The sequence below is a fragment of the Ctenocephalides felis genome, unplaced genomic scaffold, assembly GCF_003426905.1.
Source record: "Ctenocephalides felis isolate EL2017-DRISC unplaced genomic scaffold, ASM342690v1 CF-g0.4_SCAFFOLD_01886, whole genome shotgun sequence".
NCBI classification, from domain to species: domain Eukaryota; kingdom Metazoa; phylum Arthropoda; class Insecta; order Siphonaptera; family Pulicidae; genus Ctenocephalides; species Ctenocephalides felis.
The window spans coordinates 20,968,602-20,993,608 of NW_020538040.1; the positions used below are offsets into that span (position 1 = coordinate 20,968,602).

The 25,007-nt window shown below is 29.4% G+C and overlaps 1 protein-coding gene, 1 long non-coding RNA gene and 1 pseudogene across 2 annotated transcripts; 2 read left to right on the forward strand and 1 right to left on the reverse strand.

The window, feature by feature from the left end:
- Positions 1 to 305: 305 nt before the first annotated feature.
- Positions 306 to 3,093, forward strand: LOC113374755 (probable 28S ribosomal protein S6, mitochondrial). The gene is made up of 3 exons (XM_026614727.1): positions 306 to 350; positions 427 to 622; positions 2,891 to 3,093. Exons 1-3 carry the CDS (start codon positions 306 to 308, stop codon positions 3,091 to 3,093), a joined length of 444 nt encoding a protein of 147 aa, XP_026470512.1.
- A 187-nt stretch (positions 3,094 to 3,280) lies between these two features.
- LOC113378421 lies at positions 3,281 to 4,786 on the reverse strand (annotated as a pseudogene).
- An 847-nt stretch (positions 4,787 to 5,633) lies between these two features.
- Positions 5,634 to 23,440, forward strand: LOC113378422. Its single transcript, XR_003367181.1, has 3 exons — positions 5,634 to 5,754; positions 14,138 to 14,342; positions 23,362 to 23,440. It is a non-coding gene; the product is annotated as an uncharacterized LOC113378422 (long non-coding RNA).
- Positions 23,441 to 25,007: the final 1,567 nt, after the last annotated feature.

Genomic DNA, 25,007 nt, shown 5'->3' on the forward strand with positions numbered 1-25,007 from the left:
TGTGAATAAAACACCAACACCTTCTTTTTTCTGTGTATAGAAATTGATCATTAAAAGCATATAATGTATTTTATACACTAGTTTTTATAGTTATGGCTATTGCTTGATAATTGAGAAAAAACTACAAAAAGCCCTGCTTTAAAATCAAATTTGGATAACGCGCTCATAGACAAATTTACAGTCATATGGTTGTCATCATGTCTTTCAATCATAAACCTCACATGTAAATAGGTTAGAACAATTGTATTTGTCAACTATAAAATTGCATAATTTCGTTTTTATTTTCTTGTACTTAATAATTCAAGATGATCACATATGAGTTATCATTAATTTTAAGAAATATGCCAAGGGTATTGTATATCATTTATATATTCATAGATCCTCTGTGTAATAACATTTGTCATTTCCTTATTTTTGTTCCTGCAGAATGAGATATTTTCTACGTTAAAACGAACAGCAGAATCCATATTCGAAAAGGGAGGAGTTATTAGGAAAATAGAAAATTTAGGAGCCAGAGACCTTCCATTTAAAATGAGTGTACATGGACAAGTGTATCGACAAGGAAATTATTTTTTAATGACGTTTGATTCTCCTCCTAACGCAATTTCTGATTTACATGAAGGTATTGTTTGGTTTATTCACATTTAATAAATTCTGTAAGATATTGAAAATTTTGAATAATTTGGACAATTTAGAAAAGGTTATGTAGTAACATAGATTAAGGGGCACAACTAGTGTGAAATTTTGAAAAAATCGATTTTTGTTTTTTTTTTTCATATTTCGGTAGATTACACCTTTAAAAATAACATATTAAAATTTCAAATCGATATCTCAAATAGTTTCTGAGTACAACGGTCATTTTATCTTTAAACACGTTTTTCTCGAAAAAGCATTATCTGAATTTGCTGCAGTGATTACTCAAAAACGAATGATCCGATCACTATCAATTTTTTTTTACATGTTGTGTATATAGTTCTCCGTAAAATGAACTATCGATTTTTTGATCGGATCAAAAATCGAAATTTGGCAGTTGGAAAACGACCAAAATTTTGGGTAAAATTCGACTTTTTTTTTAAAACGTCGCCATCTTGTCAATTTTTGATTTATTTTTTTTATCGTAGTTTATTTTACAGACAATATTATGTAGTTTAACGAGATTTTTTTTTTTTTTTATTTTATCCACGTAGAAGGCCTGAATCACTGCAGCAGTTAAGGGCCTTTTTTTTGTCGCGCCGTTGGAGATCGACGATAACTCAAAAAATATTTAATTTTTTTCTTCAAAATTTTCACTATGTATTCTTAAAACATGTATAAATATATTCCTAAAATTTTGAAATGATTGATAAAGTAGTTTTTTGGCGGTTACACTAGTTGTGCCCCTTAACTCAAATGTGGCAATAAAACGTGATAACGGGGTACATAATTCTTACAAGTTGATTGAATAATTTCTTTAGTATGAATATCCTGTTTAATTTTATGTAGCAAATGAATAGAAATTATTTATATAAAATTTTCCAGAATATATTAATTAATCTCATTACTTACAATGATACTTTTCTTGTTTGAGCACATATTAGGTTGGCAACTAAGTAATTGCGGATTTTTGTTAGAAAATAAAAGACTTTTTTTCAATGGAACTAAATAACTTTATTTCATGATGCATTGTTCATTTTAATTAATTACTTTTTGTCATTTTTCAAGCATCATTATCATTTCACTTTTATAAAACTTCTGGTCTACATTTGCAAAAAACTTAATCGGGTACAAAATGACTCCATCATAATCATTGAATTGTTTACCATTCGAGAAGTTTTGTAAAGATCGAAAAAAACGTAATCAAAAGGTGCAAGGTCAGGACTGTATGGTGGATATAGTAAAATATCCCGAGCAAGCTTCTATAATTATTGTCGAGTTGCCAAATATATGTGATGTCAATGATGGAATAAATCACCATTTCAATTTGCCAATTCAGGCCACTTTTTCTCAACAGCATTTTTTAATTTTGTTAGTTGTTTAATGTAGACCTAACTTCAACTGAACGACCAAAGCGTTTTCCAGCTTTGGGTGAAAAATCACCAGAACAAAACTTGGCGAACCAATATTTTTGAAGGTTTTGTTGCCTTAAACAGCTCAAATTTTTGTGAGCTTAAGACGCCTCTTTACCTTAGCTGTAATAAAATTTTCCGTCTTTCAACAAAAGCCAAACACAATGGATTAAACAACTCTTTTTCACCAAAAGATATCTAAATTGCCTACTATCTATTAACAAAAGTTGATTTTACATTTGGACTACATCAGGAAAGCTAAAAATTAAATTGCAACTATCGAAGATGGAAACTACTCTTAGTTGAAATTCTTTAAACTTTTTGAATATTCTTGTTAATAAATTTACTTAATTTTTACAGCTGTAATAAAAAGTGTATTAATTTATAATTGTTGCATTTGGCGTTACATATATGCCTAATAAACATACTCACAACATAGATATTGTGTTGAATTAAAATTCATTCATACACATAAATTACTTTCTGGATATAAAATTATAATTTCAAAACAAAAAGATAATCAATTAATAAATTGTTAATATCTCGTAGTTGGAAAAAGAATGTCAAAATACTATCTTAAATTCTTATCAATGAAGTATTTTTAAATCAATACATCTGCATTTGTTAACATCTACATAAACTAGCCTGCATAATATTATTTATTACTGTATTATAGTCGTTGCCTTATATTTTATTACTCTTTTATATTGAGTATGATATTGAATAATTGAGTTTCTCCTGTGTCAGTTTTGAAAATTCTTTAATCTGAATTTTATTAAGTATTTTTAACATCTCATATTCTCTCAATCAACTATCAATGATTTTAAACCACGATTTTTGTTTAGGATATAGTAGAGACATCGATATCATCCGGAAATGTATATACAAAACTCAAGATCCAGTAGTTGAAAGCTGCACATTAGAAGAAGAACTTTTACCGCCAGCTTATAGAGCTGAAGTACAAGCATTAATAGCACAGGCTAAGAAAAGTCCAAACCGTAAGTTGAAACTGAAAAGCGTGTTGGATTATTATCCTTTCCAAAGATAATTTAAATATTACAATAAAAAAAACATAGTATAATTGTCCAAAATATTTTAGAACTAAAAATAAAAGTTGCATTATTCATATAATTTTGTTTTATTTCAAATAATAAAATAATTTTATTTAATTTGCAAATGTAACCATTATATAAACTTTACAAATACTGATTAATAAATTTTGTTGAATGAGTTGCTGAACAATATATTTTATATATAAAAATAGTGATTTTGAATCAAGTTAAATTAATGAATACATTGGTAACAAAATAATTTCATATTTAAATTTGGAAGTTTAAACATTTGCACATCACAAGAGTGAGGCCATGCTTCTATTGTCTATATACATATATAATTTGGAATTATTTAATTGGTCTCTTACATATCTAACTAATTTTAAATAAGTAAATGTCTACATATGTCTAGTGTTTCCAAAGTTGATGCCACTCTGTGTAGCACCTTTGTTTGAGCCATATTGTAGTGAAATACCACCTTGAAACCCCACCAGCACGCATTTGCTCCTCGCTGAAGTTGCGCACATTCTTGTCAGCTTCTTTTGGTCCAATTGATGGTTTACCATAATTTCCAGCCTAAAGAAAAAGTAATCCATTAATTTATTGATACATTTTCACATTGAAATATTGACGTTGTTTTAATGAAGCCATGTATATAATGAATTTTATATTTGAATTGTATTACCTTTCGCCTAATGATTGTAGGCAAATGACAACAGAATTAAGATTTGTGTCTTTCCCACAGATCAACCGTTTGGAAAGTTTCTTGCGCAGGACGCCCATCAGCTTTAGCGCTTCACAAGAAAGCATTTATATTCTCCATGCATTTAAAAGCCATTTTGCTCTCATTGACTTTCTTTACAGAACCAGCTTGTAGAGAGTTCACTAATCTGCAAATAAATTATGAATATAAACATAATATAATGGTGATGATATGATAAAAGGTAACATATCGAGTTCTTTAATATTTTACATTAATGGAATGAAGAAATAATTAAATACTAAATGTTCTTTATATAATGATGGACTATTTACACAAGAATGATTGTGTACAGCATTCTGAATTTATAGAACAATCTTTTGTTATGACAAATTCTTCTAATACTTTATAGGTTCAAAAAGACTTGAAAGCTCAAGCTAACAAATAATTTTGTTATTTAATCTTATTTTTAATTCGACGGTTGGGCTGCAAAAATATTACAAATATATATATATATATATATATATATATATATATAATTAATTAAACTGGATGTAAGTGGCATTTTGCCTTGAGGCAAGTAAAATGAATTTCCTAATAATCCACGTAATCAATCAAGATTGAGATTTAGCTATTTGGATAAAATTTTTAACTGTTTATTTCTGGCTCACAGACACGCTTACTCTTTTACCAATTTAGGTGTAAAACCATTTAGAATGACTTAAAAATATAGAATAAGCAAATTGGATGTTTTTGAGAAAACAGACTTCAGGATATTAAATCGAATAATAAAGTTCGATTGATAGGTATGAAACATAACTATAATTAATATATTTTATGTAAAAAAATATTTACTTGCACAACAGTGTGCCGTCCTTCAATACTTCGTAAAAATTGTCCATATCGCCGCTAACATTTTCGGGCTCTCCAGTAATGGTTTTGACCCATTCCAAGCATTCTTGTGCAAGTTCATCGCTGTATTTGCTATTTATCTGGAAAAAAGAAAACAAATCGTTAATTGAATAATTAATAAATAGATATTGAATAATTGATTAGTGAATAATTGATTATTGAATAATTTTGCCATTCAAGACAGTGCAACATTTAGTTTTGGTAATTCAAATTCGGCGCCTACATTGTCTGGGTCTTCTACGCCGCTATTAGTGTTTTGGGGAATGTAAACAAAGAATGAAAACAACCTTATTACGCAATTAATAAAATATATTGTTAAATGTCGCCGTTCTAGAGTAAAATTTACATCAAACCGGCATGAAACAAAACATTCTCAGTCCATTGAAAGAGAGCAATTCAATTGCTTCAACAAGGGTAAGATTTAATTTGATGAATCTTGATGATGATTTAAGAATGGCATGTGATTTGTGCAATTTCTGTATGAATTGTTTCGTCTATGGAACGAAGTCTTAATTTTAAGAGGCAAATTTTTGATGTGACTACTAGGTATCGGTTTGAATTGGCGCGAGAATGTTACAAAGTTCTTCAAATCTTTAAGACTTAGTCTGAGCATAATTAGTCAAAATATTCAAAAACTACAATTAAAAATGATTTCTCATACTAATTTTTCTTTATCTCATCGCCTTCGAACCCCATATAACCCCATTTAAATAATCGTCCTGTGTCCGTCGATTTTGTCTTCGCGGCATTTTTAGGACTACCCGCGAATTCAATTTCTACTTTACCGTGAAGTGCGTTCGCCGCGCGGTTGGTCAATCATCGCTATTCGCTGTTCGCCCGCACGGTCGTGATCAATGGTGATTTTGCTTATGAGTAATTTGTTAAAACAAAGCTTATATTTTCTTAAAACATATCGTAATTAATCTCAAGTTATACGTTGTGCAGTGGATAATATCAGATATCCAAAACAACACTCCCGAGTGCAAATAAAAGGGTTTGAAACTTCCTAACCTAGAATCAAGCGGGCGGCTTCTCGCCGACATTGGTGAGTAGACATGCAAATATTAAATAAAGATATTAAATATCTATTATACTTAGCCATGGCTAAATGATGTGCTCGTACAAAGTATTTGAGTAGTACTGAAACATTTTGAGGTAAAATTTTATCGAAGGTGATCCGATACGATATTATTATCTATCTCATTTGATTACATCATAGCTTGATTTACCAAATGTTTAATCGTTTTATTCCTGGAATAATCTTGATATGGCGTTGGTGTATATTATAGTATTATCTTACATTAGATAATTCATAATAACACCCTATAGCGGTTAACGCCGGGTAACGTTCTATCTATATAGCATGACAGTGCTATTATATTGAATATATAAATTAATATTATATAATATATTAATATTACATATATATATGTATTATTATAATTTGATATAATTTATTATATTAAATAATTTATTAATGACACCCTACAACGGTTAACGCCCGGGGTGTCATTAATTGCGTTCTATCGGTATGATCATAAAGCATGGCGGTGGTTATAATATTAATATAATAAATTAATAATATCATTTATTAATATATATATATATATAATTGATTATTATTTTTGATATAAAAATTTATTATATTCAATAATAATAATGACACCGGCAGCGGTTAACGCCCGGGTTACGTTCTGTCAATGTGTCATAAAGCATGGCGGGCTATTATATTAATATAAATAATATTATATAATATTAATATTTATATAATATAATAATTAATATTATATATAATATATAATATATTTAATATAAATAATTTATAATATTAAGTATTTATTAATACACCCCCAAAGCGGTTAACGCCCGGGTGTCATAATTGCGTTCTATCAGTGTGATCAAAACATGGCGGTTCTATCTATATTAAATATAAATTAATATTATATAATAAATTATAACTATATATATATATATATATATATATGTATTATTATATTTGATATAAATAATTTATTATATTGAATAATTTATTAATGACACTCAAGAGCGGTTACCGCCCTGTTACATTATGTCAATGTGTCATAAAGCATGGCGGTGATATTATATTAAATATATAAATTATAATATATTAATATTATATAAATATATATATATATATATATATATATATATATTATATTATATATTTAATATAAATAATCTATTATATTAAATAATTTATTAATGACACCCCAAAGCGGTTAACGCCCTGGTGTCATTAATTGCGTTCTATCAGTGTGATCATAAAACATGGCGGTTCTATTATATTAAATATATAAATTAATATTATATATTAATATATATATATATATATATATATATATATATGTATTATTATATTTGATATAGATAATTTATTATATTGAATAATTTATTAATGACACCCAAGAGCGGTTACCGCCCTGTTACGTTCTGTCAATGTGTCATAAAGCATGGCGGTGATATTATATTAAATATATCAATTAATATTATGTAATATTAATATTATATATAATATAACATGTTAATATTATGTATAATACGTAAATATATTTAATATAAATAATTTATTATATTGAATGATTTATTAATGACACCCCACAGCGGTTAACGCCCGGGTGTCATTAATTGCGTGATCATAAAACATGGCGGTTCTATTATATTAAATATATAAATTAATATTATATATTATATTATTATATATAGTATATATGTATTAATATATTAGATTTTTCTTATTTATATATTATTTTCATACTTCAGTCAGACAGGGGTGTCTGGTATGAAAGATTATGAAACAATTTTCATATTTTATATATACATATCATTTGTCTATTTCATTATGCAATAATATAATATTTATTATAATTAAAATATTTTTAAGTATCTATATAAATAATTTAATATATTAAATATTTTATTAATGACACCCCTGCTTAACGCGCGTGTTACGTTCTATCAGCGTGATCTTAGAGCGAGACAGCACTATTATATTAAATAATATTTTAATAAATTAATATTTTATATATATTTGTTTATATTAGAGCGGGTCGATTTGTGTGAGTAAGAAAGAAGTCGCATAGGCACACATGATTTTCGGATGCTAGGGATCAAAATAAGATACTTGCTGAAAAAAACCGTAACTCTGAAATGAATTCTGATGTCCCATGCATTGACCCAAAAATAAGGGTTAAAATTTAAAAAATTTCATTTTGACCCAATCACAGTGTCCCAATCGCGTCCCAACGTATGACCGCCCCCTACTAACTTTGGATCCACCCATGCCCGTTGTTCACCCGCTGAGACCTCTCCCTGAGAGGTTTTTCAAAATTTAACACTTATCTCTGGGTCAATGCACGGGAATTTATTTTAGAGGTATGGTTTCTTGAGAAAAGTATCTTATTTTGATCCTTACAATTAGAATCCGAAAATCATGTGTGTCTAAAAGACTTTTAAATCGACCCGCCCTAATAATAATATAATAGAATATAATATTCTTGAAATGTTTATTTGCAGCCCAATAGTCTAAATAAAAAAACAATAAATAATTAAACTATTTATTCGGTACGTTTTGGCACTGTATGTGTGTCATCATTCAGCAAATTTGTCAAAAACAAATCAGGAAAAACACGAAACATAATATTAAAATAATATTAACAAAAATTTCACGAGACTTGGCATCTGTATTTTTGCTAGCCATGTTAGTAACTACATAATTTTCTTGTTTACCTTTTATTTAAATGTTTTATTTTATTAATTTCTTTCTTTGAACAAAGTTTTTTAATGATGTTTTTGTGTTTTTTTCTGGTATGAGTTTGTTAAATATTGGAATGATGACATACGTACAGAATAAATAGTTTAATCATATATTGTTTTTTTTATTCCTGACTATTTGACTGCAAATTTGCAGGAAAGTTTCCCTGAAATTTACAGTTTCAGGAAAGCATAGTGAGAGATTTTTCATTTCCTGAGATTTTCAGTTTCAGGGAAGAATAGTGAGAGATTTTTCATTGCCATTTCACAACGCAGTACCCGAAACGGGCTATTTTTAACCATACGATGTCAGGTTATCCAGAGCGGGGTTCGATATCACGACCGCGTTCACTCGAGTCCATGCGCTTAACCATTACACCATGAAACACCCATTTTAATATACATATATCATTTACTATCATTATTATTCATATAGTATATTTTTATATATTTTCATATACTATATTTTTATATATACTATCCAATTTTCTTTATAACTGACTTCTTCATTCTGCTTTCTTCTAACCTTGCTTCTTCTTAACTTCTAATTCTATTCTATCTAAAATCAAAAATTCAATTTCTACTTCATTTCAATCTAACTCGTCAAATGACAATTTTTTGTCAGTGCCAAGACTCGACCCGAGTATTCCTGGCGTGTGAGTAGGGCATGCTACTGACTGAGCTATTTTCGCCATTGATTCAAATTTTGAGTCAAATTTTACTGTAGACCGATTTAGAAACGTTTAGAAATATATTTTAATCATTGAGTAATAAAAAAGTTTGATTATTATATAAACAACAATAGCGGTGAAAACGGCTAAGGCAAGGAAGTTTTTTTTTATTAGTTCAAAATGACGGCATTTACAATGGATATGATATTGGAATCTGCCAATATAATATATCGAATACTATATGTTAAAGTACAACAAAATTATATCCAGTACGGTTCTGGTGACGATATCACCTGGAAGCGAAAGAGGGGATATTCTAGCTTAGTATAAAACAGAAGATTTTTGACACAATCGTCCTATTTCTACAACCTGCACTATGGAGTAAATACTGTATAATGAAAATATAGTTATGTAAACATTATCAGAGAAATATACTTTAATTCGCTAATATCATTGTACCGAAATCATAACAGATTATGGATGAGCAACCCGTAGCCTTCATGCGGTCCTTCAAAAATTTTTTGTGGCCCGCTAAGTATTTCTCAAGTAGAATTTTATTTATTTCATCAATAAATCAATTATTATAAATTCTCTTCTTGTTGCATTATTTTATGAAATATTTACTTTTTTAATATAGTGTTTTTATATTAAAATGTTAATCAGTATATTTGAAGCTTTTTTTTTAATATTATAAAACGACCGAGTCATTCATAAAGCAAAATTTTTGTCAACAAAGACAAAGACATAAAAGAACGATATATTACACTTTTCTGTGGAATGATAAAAAACTGTCACGGTTCTAATTAATTAAAACGAAACTGGAATTAATCTTCTCTGCGTTTTGGAAATTATTTTAAATTTTACTGTACTTAGATACTTTAGTTCTTATTACATATGATGTTCTTCAATGTCCACAAATTCACATAAAACAAATTGCACAATGTCAAGTTTACGGCAGGTACGTTTTTGTCAGAATGCGGCATCGAGTTGCTGGTAGATTGTTTTTGAATCAGTGCCCGCTGGTAAGGTTTAAATATAAAAGTATTCATTGTCATTTATTATGCCCAAATATAATACCATTACACTTAGTGAATATGTCGGACTTTTCAAACAGTTTTATCAAACTAGCATCGTATTGGCTCCAAGATAAGATAAAGTGTTATCGCACTTTAAATTATTATTTTTAATTCTGCTCGATATGGGATAATACTTTTCCTTGAGATTTACAGGTAGATACAGCATTTGCATTATGTTGTAATATCATATTATTAATAATTATATATTTACACATTATACTTTCAATAATTTTTCATCAGAGGATTTTTGCAAGAAGTGCATTTAATAAAGCATTTGCGCAATGAACAAGGGTAGGTAGATGTATGACTTTAAGGAAAAGTTTGAAAATATATTTCATCATTTAATAAAATTAATATGTTAATTATGATACTTGCAAAAACTTTTATATAGTACAGGTTTGTATGTTATTCATATTAGCACATATACAAAATGAGACTCGAGATTGTCAGAAAATATAAACTGACAATAAAAATGCATTCAACAGTTGACTAAAATTAACTTGAACTAAAGCAATAATTCATAATTTATTTGTCTAATAACTTAAAATCCATGACTATCAAATATATTTTCAACTAGACTAATTGGGCAATTTTGCATCTGCATATACAGGAATACCCCGCCAAACGCTGTTTCATTTAGCGCTGTTGGTTTAATACTTTATTTTAGTTCAAGGATTCACCAATATATGGGTGAAATAGTTGAGGAAAACAGGTTACTATTAGGTGGCGTCCATTAATCACGTGATCGTTTTTCAAGGATTTTTGGACCTCTCCGTCCCTCTTGGTGATACTTCTTTATATATAAAATTAACACCCCCCCCTCCCCCACTAAACAACACGTGTAGTTGTAAAATTTTTCGAACAAATTTTTTGAATTCACTAAAAAATCGTATGTTTTTTGAAAATTCAGGTAAAAAATAAATACACGTGATATCTTACTAGACTTCTCCCTCCTCCCTTAAAACCTTCACGTGATTAATGGACGCCTCCTTAGGCGTCCTCCTATAAAATAGAAATGTTAAGGCAATGCTATGTTACGGACCTTTCTTCATATAAATTGGTAGTAAAAACTGTCCAGAAGCTATGTATTTTTTTCTTTTTTTTTAATTTATTATTCGTAGCAAGCTATACAACGTACATTCAGCTACATTTGTTACAGTTATATATTGACCTACCTTAACAAAACCTAACTTCACGTATGTGCTGTCGATGGCACATCAAAAAGATGCACTTATGATAAAATTGTTATTTGACGTTTGTGCGTCTTTTTAGATTAAGTTCCATATTTTAAACACTGCATAGTAAATGCATAGCATTTTGACTGTCTTTACTACCAATTTTTATGGGCAAAGCATAGACCTTATAATGTATTCTACATTCTATGGTTGAAGGCGTGATATAGCGTTGCCATAATAACACTGTGTTACATTTCTATTTCATTGGAGAATTGGGCCCTTACACTTACAACATTTTGCACGAAATAGATGCGACTGCATCGTAAGATGTGTATATGAGAATTGGTCAATAGAACTAGTTTGGAACATTTTGTCTATTATTGAATTAAATATTTAATTACAACTCAATTTATCGGCATACAGACCATTACCTCGAGGTAATGAGATAGCGAATCGTTCATTGTTTGTGCAATAATCGAGGACAATAAATCTGGAACTAAATAAAAGGAGCTTACACGCGGTTGTGCAATCGTCAAAAGTACTTGAACGCGCGGAGTCATTTAGCATTTAGTCATTGTACATTGTACATATCGGGCCAACGAACAATTCCATACATGTAAACTGAGAACGAAAAGCGATATTACGTCATATTTATTTATGTTTGTACATCAACTGATATTATCTCAGAATCGTAACTTTTTACAGCATGCGATAATTGACAGTGTTGTAAATATTCGTGGAACGCACGACGGACGGAGGGAAATGAACAGATTGATCGTCGATTTTTTAAGTAAACTCATGGAAAACTTTTCGATATTAATTGGAAACACGATTTTATTTATTATGACACGCACAATAAAATTTACTAATACACATCTATATTAAGCCAATTTGGACAAACAGACCTATGGACAACTATGGAGATCAGCCTTCAATCAAACGTGATAACAATTCAAAGATGCCAAAGTATGAACCGAATCGATCAATACATAAATATGAACACAATAAGCTATGTAATACGAACATATTCAGACAATTACAAAAGTCGCCTCGAGGATCATCCAAATTCACCTGCCAGAGAACTACGCCACAACAACACTGGGGCAAGATTGAAAGAGAAATTCATATTGCACATACGTTAATTTTTTAAAATCTCTGACAATGTTCAGGAGATTTTGTATTTTTAATTTTTTGTCTTACAGTTTCACTTGTCTATTTCAGAATTGATGTAAAAATTACTATATAATAAATGAAAAAAACATAATTTCTGTTACTATTATTTTTACTTTTATTTATTAACTTCTTGAATAAGAAGATAATGTTTTCTTCAGAGATTTTCTGGAGTTGCTAGTTTCTTGATATCCAGGTCATTAGAAGAAATTCCAGGTCATTCCAGAAATTGGTTAAAATTTGACTTTTCATAGATGTTTTCTCAAAAACGACTGCACCGATTACAATTTTATATTCTATGTGATTTATCAAAAGCTAGGAATCCATGATATTAAACTCGTTAAAGACTAGCGCTGATTAGTTGTACGAGACGATCGGCAGAGTCGTTTCTTTGGTACTAGCTGAATTTTTTTCGTCAATATTTTTGTAAAAATCCTGAACCGATTTTGAAAGTTTAAAAACACTTTGAAAGATACCAGTTGGTAATCGTACTGATTAGTAAAGCCGTTTACTAATCATGTTATATTTTATTAAACTAACATGATGGTAGAGTTTGTGATCTAAACGTCCTAAAATATCATAGCCCTACGATTTATTTATTTATTTATTTTTCTTACAAATGATTTTATAAAAATCAAGTCTTCTTCAATCTCTTGACAAGAGCCTGAAATAATATCTATTAGCCTTAGATCAAATTATTACAGACATGCTGTGAAGTGTTATTTTCTTTACATGGACTGCAAGTCGAGCATAAAATAAGTTCTCAAACATAGAAGGGACTGTAACGTCACTTACTGAGCGAACGTTGCCGACAATCGCGGATCTCCCGATTGATTAATTGTCACATGTATTATTTTAATAATATAATTGCAATTGTGGTGACTGATAATTTTGTAAGAAATGATATTAATAAAATATTTATCATAATATCTAATTTAATTTGAATATTATCTGTGATAGTTATTATATCATTGAAATATAACTATCACAGATAATATTTGAATTAAATTAACTATCATGATAAATATTAATATTAATATCATTTCTTACAAAATTATCAGTCATCACCATTGCCATTAAAATAAAACATGTGACATTTGACATTGGACCAATCGGGAGAGTCCGCGATTGTCGGCAACGTTCGCTCAACAAGTGACGTCACAGTACCTTCTATGTTTGAGCACTATATACAACGGAAAACATATGAGGACTATCCATGTAGTGTAATGTCTATCGTATCAATGCTGGTTGTCCAAAGCGTGGATTTGAACTCAAGACTTTGTGATTGCAAAGCCGGGCGCTTACAACAGTGTCACGAACACCCCACAAATTGTTGATATGAAATAATCATAAACATTGCCATGTGGATTGGCATCTCATTATATTTGTGGTTAATTGCTATTGGTTTATTTACCATATTATTTTTAATATCATTTTCGAGTTCTTGGTTATAGTGAAATTTTTAACTTGCAAGTAGTATGTATTAGTATTTTGTGTAGAATTGAGTAGTTAGCCTAGTAGGTCAGATTCAGATAACTTGATATATCGTTCTTGATTATTTCTAGGTTGATATTCAATTGTATTTAGGATTGAAATTGGTGGCTAAAATTTGCCTTAATTGAGCAGCATAACTGCATGTCAAGTTTATTGTTAAATTTTGGACAGCGCATATTCAGTGAAATACATCTTAAGTGAAACAACCATCATTTAAGAATTATAAAGAGGCGAAAATTGATTGATTTTACTGCACGAAAATCAAAGGATTAATTGGTAATGTTTATTTATTTATTTTTTATTTATATTTATTTATTTACTAATTTTTATTTATTTACCTATTTTTATTTATTTATGATTTTATCCACTTCTAATATATATTTAAGTACTTGTCAAAGTACTCTAAAGAGCACATCAAATTTCACATTAAATTAACCTAGCTGTAGTTCTAAAGAAATAGACTGATGGGAATAATGTCATATATCAATTATCGAAATTATTAATTTACATTTCACCGAATGGGTTTCAACTAAATATTTATACATTGCGATATAAGAATTGTGTATTGTTAATTATTTATTTATTGTTTATTGTTGTAATTGCTAAACAAGATTCTGAACACAGTTTTGTATGTAATCGCTTTCAAACATTTTATCAACATAAACAAATGTTTATAGTTCAATATCAATTAAAACAAATACTTATTATATAATATTTAAAATATTATTACCGTATCAATTAGTCAAAATAAATCTGCATTTCATGAGATTATCTTAAGTTATTTAAAGCGTAACAATTTACATATCGTAGATCGTCCTAAAATTCAATATAACACATGATTGTAAAGAGCAAAAGTTATTGTCATCACACTTTTCTGGATTAGTGCTTAGAGCTATGGGCGTCCAATCAAAACTTCCATATTTGATACAGCCTGATATCAAATATTGGCATTGGTTTTCACTTCGGAAATATAGATAGCATCTAATAATAATAAATTCATCAAAAACAGATATGCCATCCGTTGGGTTGCCTTACAAAAAATTCTATTAAGAAGTCATCACAGCAAGTTTATAAAATATAAAAAGAGAAATTTGTGGTATTCTGAGAGTGAGTGAATAACTTTATGTTCACTAGACCGCGACAAATGCATTATGTAATTTGAATTTTTTATAGTTAATTGTTACTTCAATAATACCTAATAACACTGTTAATTATTATTTTTCTATAATATAAAATAATTATGCAGCAATGCCCGGTACGGGATATTTTCTCTTGGAAACCGTTGCTATATATATTTTGAAGTGGTTGTCTAAAGCGGGTATCGAACCTGGAACTTTTGAATGGAAGCCCATAGCTCTAAACACTAAGCCACGGACAAGCCTCTTTATCAATTGACGATTTTTGTAATATTTTTTTATCTGAGGTCCTTTTGAGCTAAGACTGAAGATTTAATAAAAAAAAATGATCGCGCGTAGAGGCTTTTTAATGTGGAAACAATAGTAAGGGGTAGACATAAACATATTTACATTTACATTTTTAGATGATTTGCCACATTTTTAGACCTGAAACCAGACTGTGTAGAACTTTCTCAGACTGACTAGAAAATTTTTAGGCTATTCAGAACATTTTCAGACCATCCTGAACATTTTCAAACTATCTAGAACATATACTAGACTGCACAGATCATTCTACACTATCTAAAATACATTTTCAGAATGTTCTAGCATTCTGAGACTATCTAAAATATATTCAGACTATTTGCAAACTATCGAGAACATGCTGAGACTATGTAGAACATTTTCAGACTATCCAGATCATTTTTAGACTGTTTAAAACATTATCAGACTATCTAGAACATTTTTATACTATCCGGAATATTTTCATACTATCTAGAACATTTGTAGACTATACAGAATTATTATTAGACAATCCAGAACATTTTTAGGCTATCCAGAACATTTTCAGACCATCCATAATATTCTCAAACTTTCTAGTACACCTTGAGACTTTTTGAGATTCTTTAGAACATTTTCAGACTATCCAGAACATTTTTATACTATCCAAAATATTTGCATACTATCCAGAACATTTTCAGACTATCCAGAACATTTACAGACTATCCAGAATATTTTTAGACTATCCAGAACATTTTCAGACTATCCAGAACATTTTCAGACTATCCAGAATATTTTTAGACTATCCAGAATGTTTTTAGACTATCCAGAATATTTTTAGACTATCCAGAATATTTTTAGACTATCCAGAATATTTTTAGACTATCCAGAATATTTTTAGACTATCCAGAACATTTTTAGGTTATCCGTAACATTTTTAGACTATCCAGAACATTCTTAGACTACCCAGAACATTTTAAGTCTATCCAGAACATTTTTAAACTATCCAGAACATTTTTAAACTATCCAGAACATTTTTAAACTATCCAGAACATTTTTAGACTATCCAGAACATTTTTAGACTATCCAGAACATTTCCAGACTATACAGAACATTTCCAGACTATCCAGAACATTTCCAGACTATCCAGAACATTTCCAGACTATCCAGAACATTTCTAGACTATCCAGAACATTTCTAGACTATCCAGAACATTTTTAGACTATCCAGAACATTTCTAGACTATCCAGAACATTTCTAGACTATCCAGAACATTTCTAGACTATCCAGAACATTTCTAGACTATCCAGAACATTTCTAGACTATCCAGAACATTTCTAGACTATCCAGAACATTTCTAGACTATCCAGAACATTTCTAGACTATCCAGAACATTTCTAGACTATCCAGAACATTTCTAGACTATCCAGAACATTTTTAGACTATCCAGAACATTTTTAGACTATCCAGAACATTTTTAGACTATCCAGAACATTTTTAGACTATCCAGAACATTTTTAGACTATCCAGAACATTTTAGACTATCCAGAACATTTTTAGACTATCCAGAACATTTTTAGACTATCCAGAACATTTCTAGACTATCCAGAACATTTCTAGACTATCCAGAACATTTCTAGACTATCCAGAACATTTCTAGACTATCCAGAACATTTTCAGATTATCCAGAACATTTTTAGACTATCCAAAACATTTTTAGACTATCCAAAACATTTTTAGACTATCCAGAACATTTTTAGACTATCCAGAACATTTTTAGACTATCCAGAACATTTTTAGACTATCCAGAACATTTCTAGACTATCCAGAACATTTCTAGACTATCCAGAACATTTCTAGACTATCCAGAACATTTCTAGACTCTACAGAACATTTCTAGACTATCCGGAACATTTCTAGACTATCCAGAACATTTCTAGACTATCCAGAACATTTTCAGACTATCTAGTCCACCTTGAGACTATCTAGAACGTTTTGAGATTCTTTAGAACATTTTTATACTATCCAAAATATTTGCATACTATCCAAAATATTTTCAAACCATCCAGAATATTTTCAGACTATCTGGTACACATGACTATATAGAACATTTTTAGGCTATTTAGAACATTTTCAGACTATCCAGAAAGTTCTCAGACTTTCTAGAACATTTTCAGACTATCTGCAACGTTTTCGGACAATCATCGCGTGGCCACTTCCATACTTCTTCCATGCTAGCGTTAAATGTTTAACTTAACCTTTTAAAGTTTTATTTTAATAAATGATACACTATGATACACTTTCAATCTCTGTTGACTCTATGATAGCGTTTGGTGAAACCTTTTGCAAGTCGAATTAGAATTATGACTTTAAAAAATCGCATTTTCTGATCCCAAAAAAGTCCTTGTCTTGTCCTTGATCCCTGTTAAAAATGTCCATTATTCTTATGTGGGAAAGTGAATCGTCCGTCTGGTCTGGTCGCGGTGTGGAAGTGTCTAGCGAAGCGAGTCGGAACAAAATGCATTTTAGCAAAATGCAACTGTATTACTGTAATGGCATGAGAACGAAAGAGAAATTAACGATTGTAAATAATGCAATAAAAAACATCTGTGCAAATAGGTTATCAGTGGAAGCGACCGTTATCCAACTGATAAGACTGACTGCATTCCGGACAACACGACTCCGACACTTGCGGACCCCATACAATGTGACACATTTTGTTTGTTTGCTCCGCGAAATTTATATATATATATATATATATATATAAATATAATTAGGGTGGTCCTTAAAATAGTCATTTTCGAATTTTGCTCCCAGGGGCTCAAATGGTTCCAAATTGATAAAAAACAATTCTCTTAAAATTTTAGCTCTTAATATTAACGTTTAGATAGAGCGCAATTCAATCAAAGTTTTGTATGGAAATAGCATGGAAAAATTTTCAAAAATTTAAAAAATGTTTTTTAGATGTAATTTAGCGAGTGAATAAATGATATAAACTCATTCATTTGTCGCTAAGTTATACCTAAAACATTTTTTTTAAATTTTCAAAATTTTTTCCATGCTCTTTCCATACGAAGTTTGATTGAATTGCGCTCTATCTAAACGTTAATATCAAGAGCTAAAACTTTCAGAGAATTGTTTTTTATCAATTTGGAACCATTTGAGCCCCTGGGAGCAAGGAAATTCGAAAATGACCATTTTAAGGACCACCCTAATGTATATATATATATATATATATATATATATATATATATATATATATTCTTGAATTTGTAAATCTTTGAACAAAGAATCCAATGGTAAGAAAAACACGTTTATTTGTTATCGACGTTTCGGAACTAAGTTCGTTCCATCTTCAGGATATTTGTCAAGAAACATGATACTTTTTTTTTTATTGGCCTTGCTTACTACAATGCACCTATCCCCCGTTTTACACTTATTTTACACGTTTTCGATCTTACACGGTTTTTGAAAATAACTTCTTTTAATAAAATTTATTAATTTTGCATTTACACGGAATTATAAACACTATATATAATTTGCTTATATCTACAGCAACATTTACATTGTTGTTTCATTTCAAATACAACACTACAAAATGTATGTTAGTTATGATTTCTTAGTAATCTTTTCTATGATGGAAATATGTAGATAAGACAGGACATTTTATGATCAAAACTAAATTTTATGGGTGTACAAGCTAGTTTGTTCAAATACTAAAATGAAGAGCATCATTGTTTTTAGACTTTGTTTTTAATTAGCGTTTATATATAATTGATAGCATGAATTTATTCAAGGTGAGCAAATAACAGAATCATTTTTTACAAAATATAATTTATAAAATCTATTATAGTTCCTCAATGGTAAAATATGAAAATTAAAAACTAGAGATTAAAAGGAAAGTTATATCTTTACAAACCGATTTTAATTTTCATCTATTCTATTCTATCTAAAGTAGAAGTATGCAGTGTTTAAAATAGTTTTTTTTTATTTGTTTTATTATTGAAATAAATTAATATTTTTGTAATTTATTAAATGTGTTTGATGTTAAATGCATTAATATTTATTTTTCGTTCAATGTATTTGTTATTTATCATATTAAAAACTGACAAAAAGGGCTTTTTTGTGATTTGTGATTTTCGTTTAGCGCGGTTTTTTTCATATAAAAGTGAATTTTTCGAATTACACGGTTTTTTATGGAACGTGTCTATCGTGTAAAAAGGGGGATAGGAGTATTTCATTTTTATACACTAATCTCTATATGTATTCTATACTATTTTTATACATTATATACTATCTTCTATTTATATCCTATTCTATCCAATTTTTTTTTACTGTTCACAACTGATTTCTTCATTCTTCTTTTTACTTATAAATCTGACCTTCTCGAATTATAAGCTTGCTTTTCTTCTATTATTTATTCAAATTCTACTCAACAAGTCATTTTCTGTTCAAATTAACTATGATTTTTAAATGCTATGCCAATGACAGAATTAGATCTGAAGATCCTTGTCGTGTGAATAAAAACAAATTTAGATTTTTTACTGAAAAAAAATGTTTTTAGTGATAGAGTGTTAGTGTATAATCAATAATGTAGGTAAATAATTCTGTTCTTCTTCAATTTTCATTTTTTTAAATTCTAGCTATTATTTTAATATTTTGTTATATAATCAATTTATTTCTTTTTATTGTATTTTATATAATTTGCTATCTTTCATAAATTTATTAATTTTATTACAATCCAGTGTGTTTATCTCTAATCAAGATCATGTTTCTTGAAAGATATCCTGAAGATGGAACGTACTTAGTTCGAAAACGCCGATAATAAATAAAAATATTTTCACAAAACCTTTTGGTTTTACAATTGGATTTTTTTTCGAAGCTCTACGCAATATTTACAAATTCAAGACTCTTTGCTGTTTTTCAAAAACTTGTCTTTTTATTTATTTATTTTATTTTATTTATTTATATAATTTATTTATTTATTTATTTATTCTATTCATTTATTTATTTTTGAATAATGTTGAATTTGATGTTGCTATAATATATATTAGTTAGATTTAAAGATCGGGAGTTACATTAATAAAAAATGTTACGAATGCTTTTTTAAAAATTCATTTGAAATCCATACGTTTCGGCTAACATCCTAGGCTTTATTCTGTGGAATATACTGTCAACCATAACAATTGAACTAAAAAAAAATTAACATTTTAAGAATAATAATAATAATAATAATAAACTAATTTAAAAACTTATAATTTGGTATCTCTTATATTACAATTAATGAAAACACTATGCTGCATAGCATTTTAAATAATTGTTCTTTGAATTCGTTATTCAATTTTGTACTTTGTGTAGTTTTACTCTAATTATTAAAAATTATAAATTGGTAATGTATAATTTTATAACGGATTATTTCCCAACGTTCTGGCACAAATTACGCCCAAAGTTAATTACGAATTATAAGAAATATTCGATGTACATGTGAACTAGCGCAAATAACTGCATATTTTAAACTTGATTAAAATACACTTAAGATATAATTAATAATACCTTGCAGAAAACTACGTGAAATTCATTTGCAGATTTTTATATTTTTCGTTTATTCTAATCATATGCTACTATTTCATAAACAAGAAATGGGAATATAGGTCGAAATGGCTCCATGCAGCCTCACAGCTGTTTCTAGAGAGCTCTATCGATTTTCCATCTTCTATATAATACACAGTTACAAGTTTACTTACGTCATAGCGTAGTGCATCAGTTTAAGGGTAGGAAAACCAGAAGTTGTTTATTTAACATTTTCGTTTACAAATTTCTTTATAAAAATATTTATTCAAGCAAATAACTATATATTTCGCATATTTATTAATTGTGCATATAAAAGAAATTTTGCGTATTTATTAGGGTAGGGTGGGGTACAAAGGTCCAATTTGACTTTGAACTTTGAACAATTATATTGTGAACCAAAGCATTTACATAACAACAAATAATACATATCAAATAAACAAGTATCTGACTATGTTCAGTAAAACTCCCAACTAATTCATCATTGTAAAAATGTGTTTTTTGCAATTTTTCAAAAATTTGTCACCTGGTCCTTTTTACCCCATAGGCGGGGTGAAATGGGACAGCCAGGAGGCAAACAGATCCAATGTTTAATTTTTAATTTTAAAGGAATTTTACGAAATAATAGCTGCATTATTTAACCGACGCAATATATAAATTTCTTGGGTACATTTTTTACAGAGATACACTGTATATAACTTAGATCTGGTATTTCGTCAGAAACATTCATCAGCAAAGCTGGAATAACTATTTAATTTATCTCTTGTATTTTTTTATTTACTATTTTTTATTGTTTACACCTTTGCCAGGGCAAAGTTCAGCCGGTCCTTTTTACCCCACTCACGTGTAAGCTTTTATAGAGGTTATTTAAAATAAACGGTCAAATCTAACTTATAAAACAATCAAATAACGTATACTTAAAAATTACATTAGGGTCTCGTAATCTAAACAACAGTGCTCACACCCAAAAACATTAACAACGGAAAAAATAGTTTTATTATTTATTTTCAAACAATGCCATTTTTTCCCGATAGCGACCTTCTAAGAATCAAGGCTAGTTATACCCTTCTATATTTATATTATATTTTGCCCTCTACTATCAAATTGTTGTTAAAAAATTCTCAACATTACTTGATTTTGAGTTTTGAATTCACCCTACCATACTACATTTTGAAGAAAATTTATTCAAAATGTCGTTGAAGGATCTTTCATAACTATTTATTTTATAACAAGAGTGTAATAAACAAAAGAAATGACCTCAGTTTGTTGTGCGAAACCAATATCTGCTATCTGGATAGTATTTACATATTTCTTATAAAGCAATAAAAATGTGCAAATAACTCAGAATTAATTTCACATATGTTAAAATCTTGGTAATTTTTTTTTCTAAAAATCCTCTCTTCTATTGCTAATCCTCTCGTCTCCTGCTATTTCAGAGTTAACACATGTATTATTACATTGTTACTCCTTTTAGAAACTTAGTAAAATTATGAAACATTGTTATAGGTACAAAAAACTCAATGTTTATATTATATAGTCAAAAACTCATACCATGGGTTATTGTTTTTTCTATTCTTCACACAAGGTTGAGCAAGTTGTAAGTCCGCCAAATAACTTTTTTTTTGAAAATGCAATAAAAAAAACTACTGAATATTTTCTCAAATTTCTTTTTTTATTTGAAAGTACAATCCTTCCGGTTAATAATGGCTTCAACTCCTGAACCAATTGGACTTTGTATGGCGTCATGCCAAGGTCTTTATGCAAAATTCGTCTCAATGATGTCTCCGAAATGTCCAATTGCTGAGAACGATGGTAAATTGATGTCGATGGCGCTTCACGCACACTGTTTTTGGCTTTTCACACGTTGGTTTATCGATGAGGATGCCAGTTTCTTTCACTTTTTTTCACAAGATAACGAAGATACGGAGCTGACGGTGCTTCTTTTCTTCCAAAATCCGTTCGCAATCTCCAATATTACCATGACTTTCAAAGTAATGTCGCAATATTTCCCAGCGTTGTTCAAGCGTATACACAACCATATTGGTTCAGCGGAAGGATAAAACAAATTATCTGTCAAATCAGACATGAGCTAAGTGTTACCATTCACGAAATAAGCACTAGTTGAAAAAAAAAGTTAGATTGCCGACCCTATACATCTAAGCTCCTAAATTTTATTTTTAGTTTGCACAGAATGAAGGTTAAGATTATAGCCGAAACGTATGGATTTTAAAATAATTTTTCAAAGAAATTCATATTTTTTATATATGTTATACCTGATTATATACATATATAATTATTTTTCGAATTGAAAATAACTTTATTTCTTCGTCCAGTTATAGATGGAGGCCAATACTAATACCAATGAAACTCAAGTTTCATATTATTTAAATCAAATGGTGAATATGTCGGAAGTGTTTGGTTTTTAACAGAGGCGGCGACAATATTCGCCAGATTGGCGGAAACGCCATATCTGTCACCAGATCTGGCTCGTCAGTTTCAACGCTTAGCGTTTGAATTTCGAGCAATGTCGACTGATTCAAGAATATTTAGTGTGAAATTTGAACTATCGATCGCGTGCGGTGTAACTCCCCGATCAGCATCAGGCATAGTTGACCAGATGGTCAAGGTCTCGAATGTTTTGGCGACACTGTCAGAAGCAACGATCCTATTGAGCAACACGGTGCGAGCATCGGCTCATATGCAAAGAACATCGCAAATGCCGGCCCTGTATCAAACAATATCGGCGATATCTGCCGATCTGCACAGAGATTCACTACATTTAATTGAATGGTATCAAAACACCCAAATGTGAGGAAATGGATTCATAATATTATCTCGTAGTTTAGACATATCTTAACAGGAAACATTACACAAATTGATTTCTACATAAATGTTGTTAACTGTATTTTGAATTGTTCTTTAATAGATCATAATAAAAAATTTATAAAGAATTTTATTTCATGAGCATCTTTCGGCAGATTTTTTGCAGGGTATGATTTGTACTTATGCTTGTGAGCTGATAGGAATAATTGAATTGCTTTAGAAGAGTTTTTGATTCAATAACATTTAAAATAGTGTGAGGCACAAAGGTCCAATTTGACTTTCAGTAACTATACTGTCTAAAGTAAATTAACTACTGATGACTTACATGAGAAGAGAAAATATAGAGATCTGAAAGCCGAAGCGCAGGATCAGGAAGCATGGAAGCAAAAGTTAAGAAAGGAAAATGCATACAGGTGTATATATAAAAAGGAGTGTATTAGTGGTAAAAAGATGATAATTAGAATAATAAACTAGTGGGGTGGGTGGCATCGTGCCTTAAGGCAAATTGCTGGAACTTCCCGTACCGTAACGAAATGTTCGAGGAATACTGAATGTTTTCAAATAGATTATTATAAATATTGTAACATTGTCTAATATTTATAAGAATTATATAAACTGAATTGCAAAGTTGAAATTATTTGTTTCAACAAAAAACTAAAAAAAAAAAAAAAAAAAAATCGAACAAAATTTTTTTTTCCAAAATCAATTATTTTGTTAAGACAAGCAGAAAGTTTTTTGAATCATTCAAATCGGACGCTTAGTTCTCTCAAAAACTGCCATTTTTTACATATTTAGCTCCGTATCTTCGAAATGGCTGGGCCTGCCTTTGCCAAAAACTAATAAACACTTCTCCCAATCAATACTAATTGAATGTTTTTTAGATCATTCAAATCGGATACTCCGTTCTCTCAAAAATTCGATTTCTATTTTCCGCACTCTTTACTCCGTATCTCCGAAACGGCTGGACCTGCCTTTGTCAAAAACTAATCAGCTCTTTTCCCTATCAATAGGAATCGAATGTTTTTTGAACCATTCAAATCGGTTGATCCGTGCGCTCTAAAACGTGACTGGAAATTTGTATCCACACATACATACACACACACACACACACATACACACACACACACACACACATCCATTTTTCTGAGGTATGCCA